The following is a 15,576-nucleotide window of genomic DNA, read 5'->3' on the forward strand; positions in this document are numbered from 1 at the left end:
GATCAAGTTGGTCATGTGAATTTGCAGAGTTGACCAACAGAAAACTGCTAGGTTTGAAAGTAGGGTGACCATATGTGCCATTTTCCCAGGACACGTCCTGTCCAGGATTTCTAAGTTGCATAAAATGTAGTTTTGGTTTTCATATTTGCAGAAGGTAATGATTAAAAAATTATTTTACCCATAGCGTGCATTAAACATAATTGACCAATCGTGGCTTGCGAGAAGGCTGGATCTACAGAGAACGGTCAAAGCATTGCAAATACGACAACATTTTAATGCATTGCATGAAGACTGTCAATAAGAACAGTGGCTTGCACAGACGTTTAGAAATTGTGTTCAGGGGGCACGTCAATATGACCACTTTCACGATTAAAGAGGCAAGGGCTCAAGCCATTTTAGGCAATTTAGAAATCCCGGACAGGACGCGTCCTGGGAAAATGGCACATATGGTCACCCTATTGAAAGTGACTTCAGTGTGAGCTGTGCTTCATACATTGCTAAACTATTGAGAATAGACACTGAATCTTTTTTTGTCAGAGAAATTTCTCTAATAGTTAGAAAGCAGTTCATTAGGTTTTAGATCAGAGCGTTTGTTCCTTCTCAAGCTCGTAGCCGTTTCTTTAGTCTGGTGAAATCTTTCGCGGATCTCCACAGCCAGCTCTGCAGTTCTCGCAGTACCCAAAATCCCTCAACTTTCCTTGAGAAGTCATTAGGGGCGGGATGTGATGACAGCACAGGGGCCGCCAGCAAAGTGTGAACCTCAGCGGCCGGCCCTCCGTACTGATAGAGGAGTGAGAGAGGAGAGAGACCAGCATTAGGAGACGAGATGGAGCGGCTAGATCGACGAGGATGGAGGGATGGCAAGGAAAAGAGTAGGGGCTGCTTTCGGTATCCATCTCCAACTTTTAAAGTTGTGTAGTTCATGTTGTTTATCAGTTTTAGCGTTTTCTCCTCTTCCATGCTCAGCAGTCTTCTCCTTTTTCCCCATCTCTCCATTCCTTCCTCCTTCTCTCGCTCCTCTTTGGCGACCCAACTCTCTCCTTCTTTTCTCCTCCCTCTCCTCCCCCTCTCTCTCTCTCTGTCCCGCTTGAGATCCGCCCGAGTCGTTCCCTCTCTCACACCCGAGGCGGTCTGAACGCCTTTGTTTCGAGGCACGTAACTCCGTAGAGGGGCGGGGCTGTTCTCGCTCACGCCCTGAAACTGTGACGACATGGGTGGGGCGTATCCTTGAGCGGCCGTGGCGTAACCTGTGGAGGGTGGTAGGTTGGTGTAGCCCAGGGCGTTCATCAGGCCGGATATTGAGCCGAGTAACCCACTAAGGCCGGAGCAGAAGTGTAGGAGAGAGCTCTGGAGGTACGGACACAGGGTGGAGCGCGCCAGATCCCTCACAGCACACAGAAGAATGCTGTATGCATGCTGGTTCTGTGCCAGACGGGCACCGTTCTCCAGCCCGCGCCACAAGTCCACACGTGTAGCTGCACTGGGCACGGACAGAGAGGAGCTGTTGGGACGTGGAGGAGAGAAGCCGGGATCACTGAATGGAGGCCCAAGATAAGACAGCTGAGGACCAGAGATGAGGAGAGATATTAGAAAACAATTACACTGATTCTGTAGTGTTTTTTTATGTGCTTTAAGGTTTATAAGACCAAGGCACTTAAGGACCCCATGAAATCAAAATTGTAAAAAAAATAAATAAAGGTACTTTATTGGCACTGATGGTTCTATGAGGAACATTTAACCCTTTCCATTGCACAAAATGCTATTTATAGTGGAAAAATGTTCTTTAGATTATTGAAATAGGATTCACACCAAGAAAATAAACAAAAAAAATATGGTTCTTTTAAAGGATTAGTTCACTTTCAAGTAAAATTTTCCTGATAATTTACACACCCCCATGTCATCCAAGATGTCCATGTCCTTCTTTCTTCAGTTGAAAAGAATTTTTTTTTTTGATGAAAACATTCCAGGATTATTATCCTTATAGTGGACTTCAATGGTCTCTAAATGGTTGAAGGTCAAAAGTACAGCTTCAATGCAGCTTCAAAGGGCTTTAAACGATTCCAGACGAGGAATAAGGGTCTAATCTAGCGAAACGATCTGTCATTTTCGAAAAAATACAACTGTATATGCTTTATATAAACAAATAATCGCCTTCCAAGTGCTTCCGCCAAAACCGCACTTTCGTATTCTTCAAAAAAAGCCTACGCCGTATGTCCTACGCCTTCCCTATTCTACTTACGGAGCGAACGCAGCGGCAGTTCAGTTTTTTCCGTAAGTAGAATAGGGAAGGCGTAGGACATACAGCGTAGGCGTGTTGAAGAATACAAAAGTGCGGTTTTGGCGGAAGCACTTGGAAGGTGATCATTTGTTTATATAAAGCATATACATTTACATTTGTTTTCGAAAATGACTGATCGTTTCGCTAGATAGGACCCTTATTCCTTGTCTGGTATCGTTTAAAGCCCTTTGAAGCTGCATTGAAACTGTAATTTTGACCTTCAACCATTTGGGGCAAATTGAAGTCCACTATAAGGAGAATAATCTTGGAATGTTTTCATCAAAAACCTTAATTTCTTTTCAACTGAAGAAAGAAAGACATGAACATTTTGGATGACATGGGGGTGAGTAAATTATCAGGAAAATATTATTTAAAAGTGAACTAATCCTTTAAGAACTGATTACTAAAAGGTTCTTTAGGGAAACCAAAATGTTCTTCCCATTTTGGAACCTAAGTGTACTCCTAAAAGATGACTAAATAAACATAAGTATTGAAGACGCATACTGAATACCTGGGTTTATAACAAATTTTGTCAAGTAAAATGCTCTCTAGTCTGTGAAAGTCCTCTTAAATATTAAATACCATCTGCTTCTGACTAGAAAGTTGTGAGTCACAGGATGTTGGTTGCTTGTTTTTGTTTAGTTGGCATGTTTGTTGGCCAAAAATGAATATTCTGTAATTATTTACTCACCCTTATGTTGTTCCAAACTTGTACGACTTTCTTTGTTTTGTGGAACACAAAAAAGATACAATGGAAGTCAATGGTACCCAAAAACTGTTTGGTTACCAACATTCTTCAAAATATCTTCTTTTATGTTCCGCAGATGAAAGAAAGTCAAGATTTGGAATAACATGAGGGTGAGTAAATGATGACAGAATATTCATATTTGGATGAACTATGCCTTTAAAGTTGCGCAGAAATGGATGTAGTGGCAAATCTTTTCTTCCGTACAGTACATGCATCTGAGTGAAACAGAATATTGAAGAAAAAAAAGAGTAGGCTGTGTACTTGGTTCAATGCATCGGTTGTTCACTGGATTTTGAGATTTGGTTGTTTGGTTTAAAGGGGTCCTTGATTATGATTTCACTTTAGTTAGTGTGCAATGTTGCTGTTTGAGCATAAACAACATCTACAAAGTCACGGCGTTAAAAGTTCAATGCAAAAGGAGATATTTTCTTTTACAGAAATCGGACTACAACAAATGGCTGGTAGGGACTACATCAAGCTTCTCCCCGGGTTGGTGACATCACAAACCCCAAAATTTACCTAAACCCTGCCTCTGGGAACACACAAAAAAGGGGGTGAGGCCATGTTAGGCTGCTTTAGAGAAGAGGAAGAGTTGTTGTAGCAGAGTTTTGTTGGCATGCCATAATTTTACGCCGGACTGCTTCACGAATGAGGGTCAATTCAAACTGGATTTGCACAAAAGATTAACATGACGGCACATGCTAGTCAAGGAGTTGAATAAACACCACAGCAACTACATAAATTTATCCACTAACCATTCTGAGTCTCTCCATCAGTGTCTGACTCCGGTTTGAACAATGTAAGGCTGAACACTGTTACTGACAATCGTCATTTTGGATGCGTGAGATTGTCCAGCTTTGTTGTTGTTGAGCAACCGAAGAGCGAGCTGTTAAAGGGCTCATTTGCATTTAAAGGGACACACACAAAAACAGCGTGTTTTTGCTCACACCCAAATAGAGGCAAATTTGACAAGCTACAATGAATGATCTGTGGGGTATTTTGAGCTGAAACTTCAAAGACAGATTGTGGGGTCACCAGATATTTATATTACATCTTATAAAAAGGGCATTATAGATCCCTTTTAAGCAACTAAATGATTGGAGAAGTCCTGCATTCATCATCAGAGAGAGAGTCTGTTATTTCACCAGAAGATAAATTCATTACATGAATAAAAGTTACATCAAATTAAAAAAAGCAAGAAACATATGCATGGACATAAAGATCTATAATATGCATTTAGAAAATAAGGTGAATTTTAATTTCATGCAGCTTTTAAGTTACCCAAAGAACTAGTTAATATGAAAAGGACAAGCCTTGATGTGTCCCGCCCCAACTTCCTGTTTCAATAACAAACACATAAACACAGTGCACAAAACTGCTATCAAACTATTTAAAGGGGTCTTTATACACCATTACCTGGCAAATGTCAGTTACAAGATATTAGAAACAGCTAATTATATAACTAGAGCATGTATCACAATACAGTCAGGGAAAGAGGAAAGAGATAATAATACAAAGAGTGAGTGAGGGGGAGAGCATCCACAGGAAAACATCTATAAACAAATACGTCACATTTCATCGTCACACACCGATAACACATACACACACAAGCACGCACACACACTAACAGATTGTGACTCACGTAGGTGTCTCTGATCTCCTTCAGCTGGTGGTCCAGGTATTTGGTTAGCTCATATGTTCTCTCTATCGAGCTCCTCTCATTGGACAGAATGAGTGTGCGGTCCAGCGCCTGACCACACCCCAACACAGCAGCCAAAAACATCAGCACAGCAGCTGAAATAGAAAGCAGTGAAAACTGGGATTTAAGTCCAGTGAAAATGCACAATTGACAATACAATGTCCAATTCTCTTGTTTGGTTTGCCATTTCATTTTGTAAAAATGCTTTAATAAGTTTGTTAATTCTCAAATAACACTGTGATATTGTTTCAGGAAAAACACCAACCAGAGAAAATCTGTCTGTAATCAGCTCTGAATAAATGTTTGGTTTATGAGAGTTCACAGAGATTATGGTTTGTCATTTTTGTAATATAGTGGTTTTAACTGTAATTCTTTTGAGGTACTCAAAATTAAACAGTTAGTTTTATGTTATATTTTGATTATAGAGATTACAATTTCATGCGGATATGTTTGGCACTGCTTCTGCTACTGGTCTCTGGTACAGTTTGTTTGTAGAGAGAGAGAAAAGTTCTGCACAGGATTATTATAGGGATTTATGTTCATACGAAGCAGGCCATGAAATATATTTTACATGCAGCATATTATATCGATATGTTTTCATATATCTTTACGGCTAAAATGACCCTTACTGCAATATTTTAATGCATTAAAGTCAGCATGAAATGAAAATTTACCCTTGCATGTTATTGATCTTATCGTGAGCGATTCATCCATACATATGTTTTTTTTTTTTTGACCTTGTAATTGTTAAAGATAATGTCATAACTCAATCTTCCGGTGAGCCATTTATTTTTTATTTTTTGATAATTAATTTTAATTGGATGTATGTTACTATACAGAAGAAAAGATCTGTCTCTACTTCTGTTTTACCATTAATGAGATCAATTTACAGTGGCCAAATGTACAGTATTTGAACACATAAGCCATACTTAACATTTCCCTAAAGTCATTACATAAATAATAAAAATTGGCATTTGCAATTAACACAAAAATTAAAAACAAAATGTTAAAAGTTTTTTGGGGTTTTTTTTGTAGCGATGCCATATAGAATAACCATTTTAGGCTCCTCAAAAGGCTGTTCAGTGGACAGTTCTTAAAAGAAACTTTTTTTTCTTGTATGAAGAGCATTTACTTTCTACTATTAAAAAAAACCAAACTTTTGTTAAAGGTTCTACAAACATCAATACCAATAAAGATCCATTACTTTTTTAGGGGGCTATTCAAACAGAACGTGTTGTTTCATTCCATTGAGCTCCATTGTTTTTCAATGTAAACATGTGCTATGGATGTTGTATGGAACACCAGTCAGTTCAAATATACACAAATTTGCGTATTTTTGAACTGACTGGCGTTCCATACCGTTGCGCTTGAGTCTTTTGAAGCGTCTCACGAACACGGCATTCTAAAAACGCGGCACACAAGTTCAGCTTTTTAAAAAACATGCTCTTTTTTCGCTCTTCTGAACTGTGTTTTACAGCAAAAACGTTTTCTGTGTGAACCAGCCCTAAAAGAGTGTGTTAGAGATTTTCTCAGAGCCAACTTAACTTTTCTGAGCTATTTTCGCAATGACTTTTAAACAGTGAACTATCGACATAATTCTATAACATTTGTCAAACAGAAAGCGTCAATACATGTAATCATCATTTTTAACCATATATCTATAGTTTTATCATTTGACAAATAGCATAGTACTTTTTCTTAGCTCAGGGGTGTGTGTGTGTGTGTGTGTGTGTGGTCCTCTACTCTGGGACATGTTTTTGTTTTGGAGTGTGTGTTTGCAGGTTTCTGTTTTGGATTATGTGTATATACATGCCTGTACACAGACCAGTGCATTTGTTACATTTGGTATTGTGCGTGAGTGTGTGTAAGTGTGCCCATCCAGAGACCCTTTCAAACCCATGTCTTCAGAAATCACGCTGGGAAAATGGCAGCAAATGAGAATGAACCTCGAACTTCGAAAAGGGTCACACAGAGCTCCTATTATGCGCGTATGCGAGCCTCAGGGAGTCATCCGGCACAAACACATCTCACCCAGTGTCTCTGTTCTTTTTCTTTTTTGTGTCAAGCATTCAGAGGAACATGGCAGAGATGTGTAATTACTTGTTTGAGGCATTGTGTTTTCAACAGGTGTGAAATATGTGCACCTCCTCCCCTTTGCTTTTCCCTTTTATCTTTGTTCGTCTCCTCTTCTTGAACCCCCCCCCCCCATCATCCTCATGTCCATTTTTCTCTCAATTCTTTCTTCTCCCAGCTCTCTCCATCACAATCACACGTTTTTCTCGCTGTCACACATTGTTTCTCTCTCCTTCCCCTCATATTCCCCTGTCAACTTCACCAGGTTGTTTTTTTTTTTACTTCTCACACACGCCTATGTTTCCTCCCCTCCTTTAAAGTGGTTTATCTCTTTTTTGCCCCCGGCCAAAATAACAACAGCTTATTAACCTCGATTAGCCCTGCCAGTTTTTCTTTTCAACTCTGTTCCTCTTTTCTTTTTTTTTTCTCTCCCCTTCAATCTCCTCTAATTCACTCATTCTTCTTCAAGAGGGAAGAATTCTCATGAAACGCTCATCTAAAACGCTACCTGAAACACACACACACACACACACACTCCTGACACACCTTTTCCTCAACCCAAATAGTCAAAGTGTTTCAGATAGATAAGTAACCGGGCGTGGAAAAGTTCAGCACTGCATCTCAGATGGATCCAAAATCCTGATCCAACAAAATCGGCTTATTGAAAACATCAGATATCGAATGATGTTTCTCTGTGTTATAATAAAAATCTTCCATTAAAATCTTATAAACACTGACTGACATCTTATTCTTATTATAATTGTCTTTTGTTCCAACGAATAACTGGATAAGTGTATGTTATTGCTCCAAGGTTTCTCTTTCATAGCTCTGGAGACTTGAAGTGGAATTCTCTATGATGTTTTTAAAGCATTAATGTTAACTCAAATGTTTCTACTATTATATTTCCCAGGAGAAATAGTATTGACAACATACAAAAAAATAAAGGTTCTTTATTGGCTTTGACGCTTCCACGAAGAACCTATAACATCCAATGAAACTTTCCATAGCACAAAAGCTTCTTTATAGTGGAAAATAGTTCTTTGGGTTTTTAAATTGTTCTTTTAAATACAGAACTGTGATCTGAAAGGTTCTTTGGAGAACCAAAAATAGTTCTTCCCTTTTTGGAACTTTCATTTTTAAGAGTTTAAAAGCTTTAAAATAACGTCAATTTATGATCTCTAAAGAATTTGATGAGTTTATATGATTTCTAAATTTTGATCGCAGACTATCTTGGCTTTGAGTTCTCTACTAAATCTCTCACAGATGAATCTAAGACATATGCAAACATTACAAAGGTCTTTTTCCTCTCAGGAGATAAAACTGTGATATTGAAGAGATCTTGTTTTCTTCTTTCCTACCAAAGTAAAGGCGCCTCATAACGTCGTGATTATGATATCCATAATTCTAAAGAAAGCATGAGTGGGATTTGCTGTACAAAAGTTATTTGATGATTATCACCGGGTAGAAATTGTACTTCTGACTGCTTAGAAAAGCAATATCACACATCTCAACAATCAGCATTATATTCACAGTGTTTACTTCTTAGGGTTACTATCCATACATTTGAGCAATAATACGGAGATGTTTCTTAGCAAACGCAATTTGTGAACTGCTGTTTTTCTCATGGCATAGAAGATATTATCGAGAATCACATGAAGAATGTTCTTCTCTCTTATTGCTTATTTGGATGTAAGCACAACAGCTCTAAAACAGAGCACTGGCATATTTACATAACCCCTGAAACAAATCCCCCGCGACTTTATTGAATAACCACGGCTTTCATTAGGACAGATCTCTGTGTGTGTGTGTGTGTGTGTTTGCATATAGCCTACAGCTGGCAGCAATGATATTATGTCAAATCGGTATATCAGTCAGTTGCGCTGTCTTTCTCTCTGTCTCACACACATGCACACGTAGCCTCTCGCCTTCCATCTTCTGACTGATTTGTTGCCTCTGTGTTAACACTAAACAGACGAGTCTTGGAGGCTCCAGTCAACAATACCAAGAATTCAGCATTATGGTGCAATATCATAAAACAAGCTCCCTCCTATCACATCATATAAAGTTATATTGCCCATATGATGGGCTGGTCAGTTCAGTGCACAAAGAGCCTAGTCTTTCATATTCATGAGTGAGTGTGTGTGTGTGTTTGTGAAGGGGGTCAGGGTCATGTTGTGTGTCTGTGTACAGTTAAAGTAGAGATTTATGTGCAGTCTGCACTCAATCAAATGTGCATTCCTTCACTGACTAGACATACACACACACACACACACTAACATGCAGGGCATTCAGATGGATGTTAGAATATAAATGCATCTTACGTACATGATGGACGTCTAGCAATTGCTTCTAGATACATCAAACCAGGTTTCATTCTCTCATTCTCACACTTGCTCTCTGTGATCTCTACAAGGGGACATACAATTCTCAATCTCCCCGTGGATACTTTTGGATAGTTTTAAATTTAAATTGATGGAAGTTGGCCTGAAACGTTGTCGGCTTTGCCAAGGACCTTGAGAACAAGGCAAGGAATGGACAATAAAACCTGCGTTAACAAAAACCCTCACTTTTTCCTTCGCACTTTCCTCACACGTTCTCCATCTCTGATCTTTTTTCTCAAGCTTTTTTTTTTTTTTTGTCCAGTCCAATTCCGGTGCACTATATCTCTACCTCTGTAATTACCTTTCTTTTTTCTCTCTTGCTTTTTTTAATTATCTCTTCCCTCCCCCTCGCCATTTTCCCATCTCCCTGACTCAAGTTTCTCATTTAACGTTGCCTAAAACGACTCGCTCTTGAAAATAAATATAACAAAATGAAGAGCAACTATCTGCACGTCAAATCTTGAAGATCAAATATGGAAATCAAACAGTTTGAGTTGAGAAAGAAAGAAAGAAAGAAAGAAAGAAAGAAAGAAAGAAAGAAAGAAAGAAAGAAAGAAAGAAAGAAAGAAAGAAAGAAAGAAAGAAAGAAAGAAAGAAAGAAAGAAAGAAGTGGGAGAGAGAGAAAGGGGCTTGGTGAAGCGAGGGGCCATGTTAATTTGGGAAAAATGTAAACAGCATGTGTAACTGTTCAAACCGTGACCAACTCATTTTATATCATTCCCCTGTGCTTGCTCTCTCCTTTTTCTTTTAGAGGGAATCTGGGCTGCGTTAACCCTCTTTCCTTTCCTCCATCACTCCATCTCTCTCTTTCTCCTTAAGCCCTGCACTTCCTGAAGCTCTTCATCCCTATACCTCACTTATACACTCTCTCTCTCTCTCTCTCTCTCTCTCTCTCCTCCCCAAAACCCGACTGTCTTGTCCGCATCTTTGCGTGGATTAAAATGCAAATGCATGGGGCGCTGTGACATGTTAATGGTTTGGGGCTTTTTTTCTGAAACCATCTGTGTGAGTTTGAGTGTATTTGGCAGTTTGGGCTCTGTGTGATAGATGCATGTGTATATGCATGTGGGGCAAGCGTGCATGTGGGACAAAATGAACTGTAACACGGAAAAAGAGAATGTGTGTGTGTGTGTGAGCGTGACAGACTGCTCTGCTGCTTTGTTCAGGCGTAAATCGCATCATTTCGTCACACACTCTTCCTCCTTTTCACAGGCTCCCTGAAGACAGGTGGTATGTATGTGTGTGGGTTTGTGTGTTTAGACCCTGACTAACATGAATCATGTACTTTCTCATATCAGTGTCGGTTAACAAGACAGGGGTGAGCTTGCCCTATGAACCACATGCACTTGAGAACAAGAATAGAAGCATAACTATAGTCTTAGTATGTGCGTGTGCACAGGTTTGGCTATGCTTTATGAAAATGACATGTGAAACATGACAAAAATGAATGTGTGAGGACTTTGAAGAAGTCTTCTAGTCTTCAAAGGCTCCTAAATACTTTAAATCTTCCGACATCAACAGGTTTGTGTGAAAGACTGAGTTAGGGCTCGGGTTCATTTCCTTAAAATACCTACTTTTTTAAAAAATAATTGTCTTATAGTTATTACAACAACCCATTCTCTATATTAATTTCTATAATATATCTTCACCTTCTTCTTTGCCATGTTAACTGTTCAGTGAAATTGGCAAGAAATTAGAATTGCTTTACTAATTTTACAACACTCTTGTTTAGAAGTCTGAGGCCTACAATTTTAGTCCGAAAATACAGGTAGGCTATTATACACGAGTTCTTCTTCAAGTTAGACTGATTTAACATATGCACATAAACATAACTCACCTTTAGAGCAACAATTTAATCGATTATTTTACATGAAAAGCAAAGTTATTCCCGAGCTAAACACGTTTCGTTAGCTTAAACGAAATTCACCTATTTTGCTACACTGACTGCTTAGGCCTCTCAAACTCAAAGGCAGACTTTCAGAGAATCAGTCTTTGATATATTTAAGAGCTTTTGAAACATTTTTTAGAATAGAAAACAGTATCACATGTGCTAGAAAACTAAAGATTCATTCACTCGGTTTTCTCCTTCTGGCGACCTTGCTAACAAATTTAGTTTAGCCTACACATAGGCTACACACACACACACACACACACACACTATTGTGGACTAAAGGCTCCTAAAGCAACAAACAATTAGCTTATAATATATTTAATAATTATCAAATAATAATTATAATTATTAATTATCAATTAACCAAAATTAGTTGTAACTGTAAAAAGCCAAAGTCGCTTATCACTTACCTTTCCAGCGATGCATTTTAATTGGACCAAATCCTTTATTTCCGTTCTGATCCGTTTATTCTTTTTGAGGTTTTGAAAGAGTTTTTGATTCAATAAAATTAACTCTTGTTATTTTCGTGCGCTGCCCGGTGATTTAGTATAAACTCTCCCAAAGTTTTTTTTTTTCCTGGATTAGTCTGCGTGTGCCTGGAGCGCTATATAAAATAAATATATGTAGGAAAATACCTGTCGTGTGAGTTTTAAAAAAAAGTAAATAAATGCAGTAAATAAAAGTCTCTGAAGCAGAACGTGAGCGTGTGAAGTGATTGACAGCTGGTGAGTGACCGCGCGCGCGTGCTCTGATATCCAGGTAAGTGTCGATGAAACTCACTGACTAACTGACTGACTGACTGACTGAAGTGATTTTATACACATGCCTGAGAGAAAGTTCTGTCCCCCTCTCCTCCTTCCCCAGTCCCTCTCTCCTCCTCCTCCTCCTCTTCTCTTTAGTGATTCACTGTTGATTCATCTTCTCTGAAGTGAAGGACCCTGCCACGAGACTCTGAAACCACAAAGCTGGGAGGAATTACACTTCTGACAGATATTTCATAATTCGTCAATTTATTTTCTCACCAACAACATAGCCTATGTGTTTTTTTTTTTTTTTTTTTTCGGATTCGGTGACTCAATTATAATTTGGCATTGAGTAATTCATTCAGAAAGGGCAGTGTTTAGACTGGTGTATTTTCTGACCTAGTCTCTTGCTTTATGTGTCATGCCTCTGGTATTACCTTTATTGACAGTGAGATTATGATTTGAAGTGTGTTTGTGTACATGCGTGGGTTATTTCAGAGGTGTGTAAGTAGAGAGGATAAGTGGCCTACTTCAGTTCAAGCATGACATTTAGAAAAGATCAGTGCGAGATTAGCCCTGTGATTATCGCAGAACACAGTATTGTTGTGAGCCGGTGATGTTTGACTGATTTGCCGTCACCTGATGTTAGAAGTGATGATTCCTGATGCTGCTGGCGTCCTCTGCTGTTTAACACCGGTATCTTCATCCTTCATCTGAATGATGAAAATACCCGGACAAATTTGCGTAGAAGACATTATTTTATCTTTAACTGTATATGGTTTAAGCACATTTTACTATAAGCAGAAACTAAAAGAAATATAAAAAAATCTAAATGTCAGGTTTATAGCCTCCCACATGAAAAAATACTATAGTAAATAATGTTTTTGAACCATACTATAGTAAAGTACTTGAGTTAAAGGTGCAATATGTAAGATTTTATATCCGCTAGAGGTCTATTCAAAACAAAGACGTAGCTTGATGACGGCAAGTTTGAGCACGGCATCTTGGGACATGTGGTCTTCACCTCAACAGCCGGTGGAAAATATTCGGGATAGGACTCGGGAAGAAATCATGTTCATGGATGCGATTATTAACGTTACTGTAGTGTGAAGTAAAGCAGGACCGAGTGTTGTGGGAGCTGAACGAGGCCGCTGGAGCGATTGATCAACACACGCCGCGAGCAGCAGAACTTTTATTATGAAACAGTCGCCGGCGCCGCTACCGATTTTCCGGTCATGAGTATGAGGTAACAAAGCTCTGTTTATCATATTAGATGAGTGTGTTGAAAATGTTATAATGTTACTCTGTGCATTCGCTCGGCGGCTGCTGTGAGACACTGTTGCACACTGCAGTAAGATAGACTGATTTTAGAATATCATAATAAATACTGGATGGCTTGTGTTGATAAATGGCATGCAATTAATTTTAAAACGTATTGTATGATGGAGAAAATGCTGTATTACTGTTACTAAAAATAAAGCTGCATCTGATTATGCTATGTTAGCTACTTCTCTGAGGCATGGTAAAGTATGGTACTCACGGAAAATCAAGAAAATTTAAACAGTAAGACTAAACGTGTTGAGCTAAATAACAATAATTAGTTTTCTGTCTATAAATATATCAAAACAGTTGTTCCCTTGTCTATTAAAACATGGATTTATCAAAGCGTATTTGGTGTTTCCATGGTTTCCGGTTTTCCGGAAACCGAGGGTAACGCGGGTATGACGCAATTAGCCTTTCGCCGAGCCCCGCCCCCCTTAGTTACTGTTGCTTTGTCCGACAAGCCGTGGCGCTGTCACTCCACACGCAGTGAAAAATACATCGCGGAACAAAGAGGATACTGACCACACATCGACAGACAAGACAGAGCAGGTTACTTATGATATTAAATAAAGTCCCAGCTTTCAAACCGTGTAGTTATTAAAGAAACGCAAACAATAAAAACAGTTTTGTTGCTCTTTAATGTGTCGTGACCATGGTCATGACAGATTGCTGTAGATCCTCAGCTCAACCGCTCGTAAAAACCGATCATCTCTTCCTATTAGTCCATGAACATGAGAATGAATGTTGTTTCAAACGCGGAAAGACGTCAATACACACCATTTTTCAAGTTTAACTCCACCGAGGTTAATCTTTTAACTACTGGCTGCCTTGTCGGACAAAATGGCGGATGCGGCGTTCTGATTGGTTGGATCGCTTGTCAATCAAACTCCTGGCGAAAGGCCAATTGACAGGGGACTCCTCACACCTTGGTTAAAATTGCAATTTTTTCAATATTTACAAATAGTTGGAAACCAGGGGCGTTTCCTCCGAGTAGGCAAGGGAGGCAGTGCCTCCTCAAAAAAATAGGATGAGAAAATAATCCATATTACATATAAAACAACACAAATATTACAAATTATGACATTAAAAAGAGCGCAAGTCACGCGTATTTCTTAAGGAACACTGCCCAACAGCGACACCCGCAGGTAAAGTTACACAGAGGAGTCATGCCTCCCTTTCCTCTCATAGGAATCTATAGAAAATCATCAGAACCCCGGCGTGCGGTGGGTTTTGTGGGGGGTAATTGAGAATGAATGGGGGAAAGTCACGTGAGAGGAGGCAATGTCTCCATCGCGCTATGATTGGATGTAATTGGTTAAGATTGGATATGATTGGTTTGTGCGATAAATCCCGCCTCTCGTTGACGTGCGCGTTCAGCGCGTAGGTTTGACTGAACAAATGATGGCGTCAATCGGAAGATTAATTGAAAAGTAAGTAAACAGATCACCCAGTTAGATATATCACTGCTTTATGTTACGTCAAAATCAAACTTGAAATGGACTGAAAGCATGATTACTGCGGGGTTTTTTAGTGCAATCAGCTTGGTGAAATTAAAAATGCAATTCGTGTCTGTGACAGACGGTGTTAATGGAGCATGACTGATGATCCAAAATATTCTAGGTTGACAATTAAAAAGAAAAACCGCAATAAACAAATAAAATATACTGTTTAAATTATTATTGCCTTTAGTTATTATTTTGGAATGAATGTAGAAATGCTTAAAACACTTGATGCTTGATGAGATTGACTTGGTTTTGATAAATAGAACATTACATTGTTAATGTAAAATTACAAAATAGAGTTGTATTTGGTTTCTTTTTTTTTTCTTTTTTCTTTTTTTTTTTGATGTACTGTAAAGTAATGTTCATTTAACAAGGAAGATTTGTCAACTTTAAGAGTAATGCACATGAATTTACAATGATTCATAAAAAAAAATGTGCCTCCTCATTTCAGAGCACCACTGCACGCCACTGGTGGAAACATGGGATATTGTAAGTACTCAAGTGAAAATATATAACACTGGCTCAGTGGTTTTTGGATATTTTACTGCAAAAATCTTACATATTGCACCTTTAATTTGTTGTGGTAATTCTATAGTTGCTGTGGTAATATAACAACTATAGTAATATAAACAAATTACTTTACCCAATACTGTACTAAGTTTTCTACAACTCTAGGGTATATTATACCACAATAGATTACAGTTTACTGTAGTAGAAACTAAAGTATACTACAGTATTTATTATAGTTTATCAGTTCACTGTAGTTAATATACTACAGTACGCTGTAGCATTCATTCAAACAAAGTGTTGTAAATACTATAATACAATTTACTGTAGTATGGTTCAAAAACACTATAGTATTTACTATACATTACTATAGTATTTTTTCACGTGGGCTACATTATTTTTTCTTTTGCAGGAGAGACTAGGTCATTTCA

At 38.5% G+C, this 15,576-nt stretch overlaps 1 protein-coding gene across 1 annotated transcript; it reads right to left on the reverse strand.

Moving 5' to 3' along the window:
* Window positions 1–600: 600 nt before the first annotated feature.
* Window positions 601–11,574, reverse strand: clcf1 (cardiotrophin-like cytokine factor 1). The gene is made up of 3 exons (XM_067382864.1): window positions 11,481–11,574; window positions 4,669–4,820; window positions 601–1,560 (listed from the first exon to the last, which is right to left on the reverse strand). Exons 1-3 carry the CDS (start codon window positions 11,494–11,496, stop codon window positions 601–603), a joined length of 1,128 nt encoding a protein of 375 aa, XP_067238965.1. The 5' UTR covers window positions 11,497–11,574.
* Window positions 11,575–15,576: the final 4,002 nt, after the last annotated feature.

Source organism: Chanodichthys erythropterus, chromosome 1 (genome assembly GCF_024489055.1).
Source record: "Chanodichthys erythropterus isolate Z2021 chromosome 1, ASM2448905v1, whole genome shotgun sequence".
In the NCBI taxonomy this organism is placed as follows: Eukaryota; Metazoa; Chordata; class Actinopteri; order Cypriniformes; family Xenocyprididae; genus Chanodichthys; species Chanodichthys erythropterus.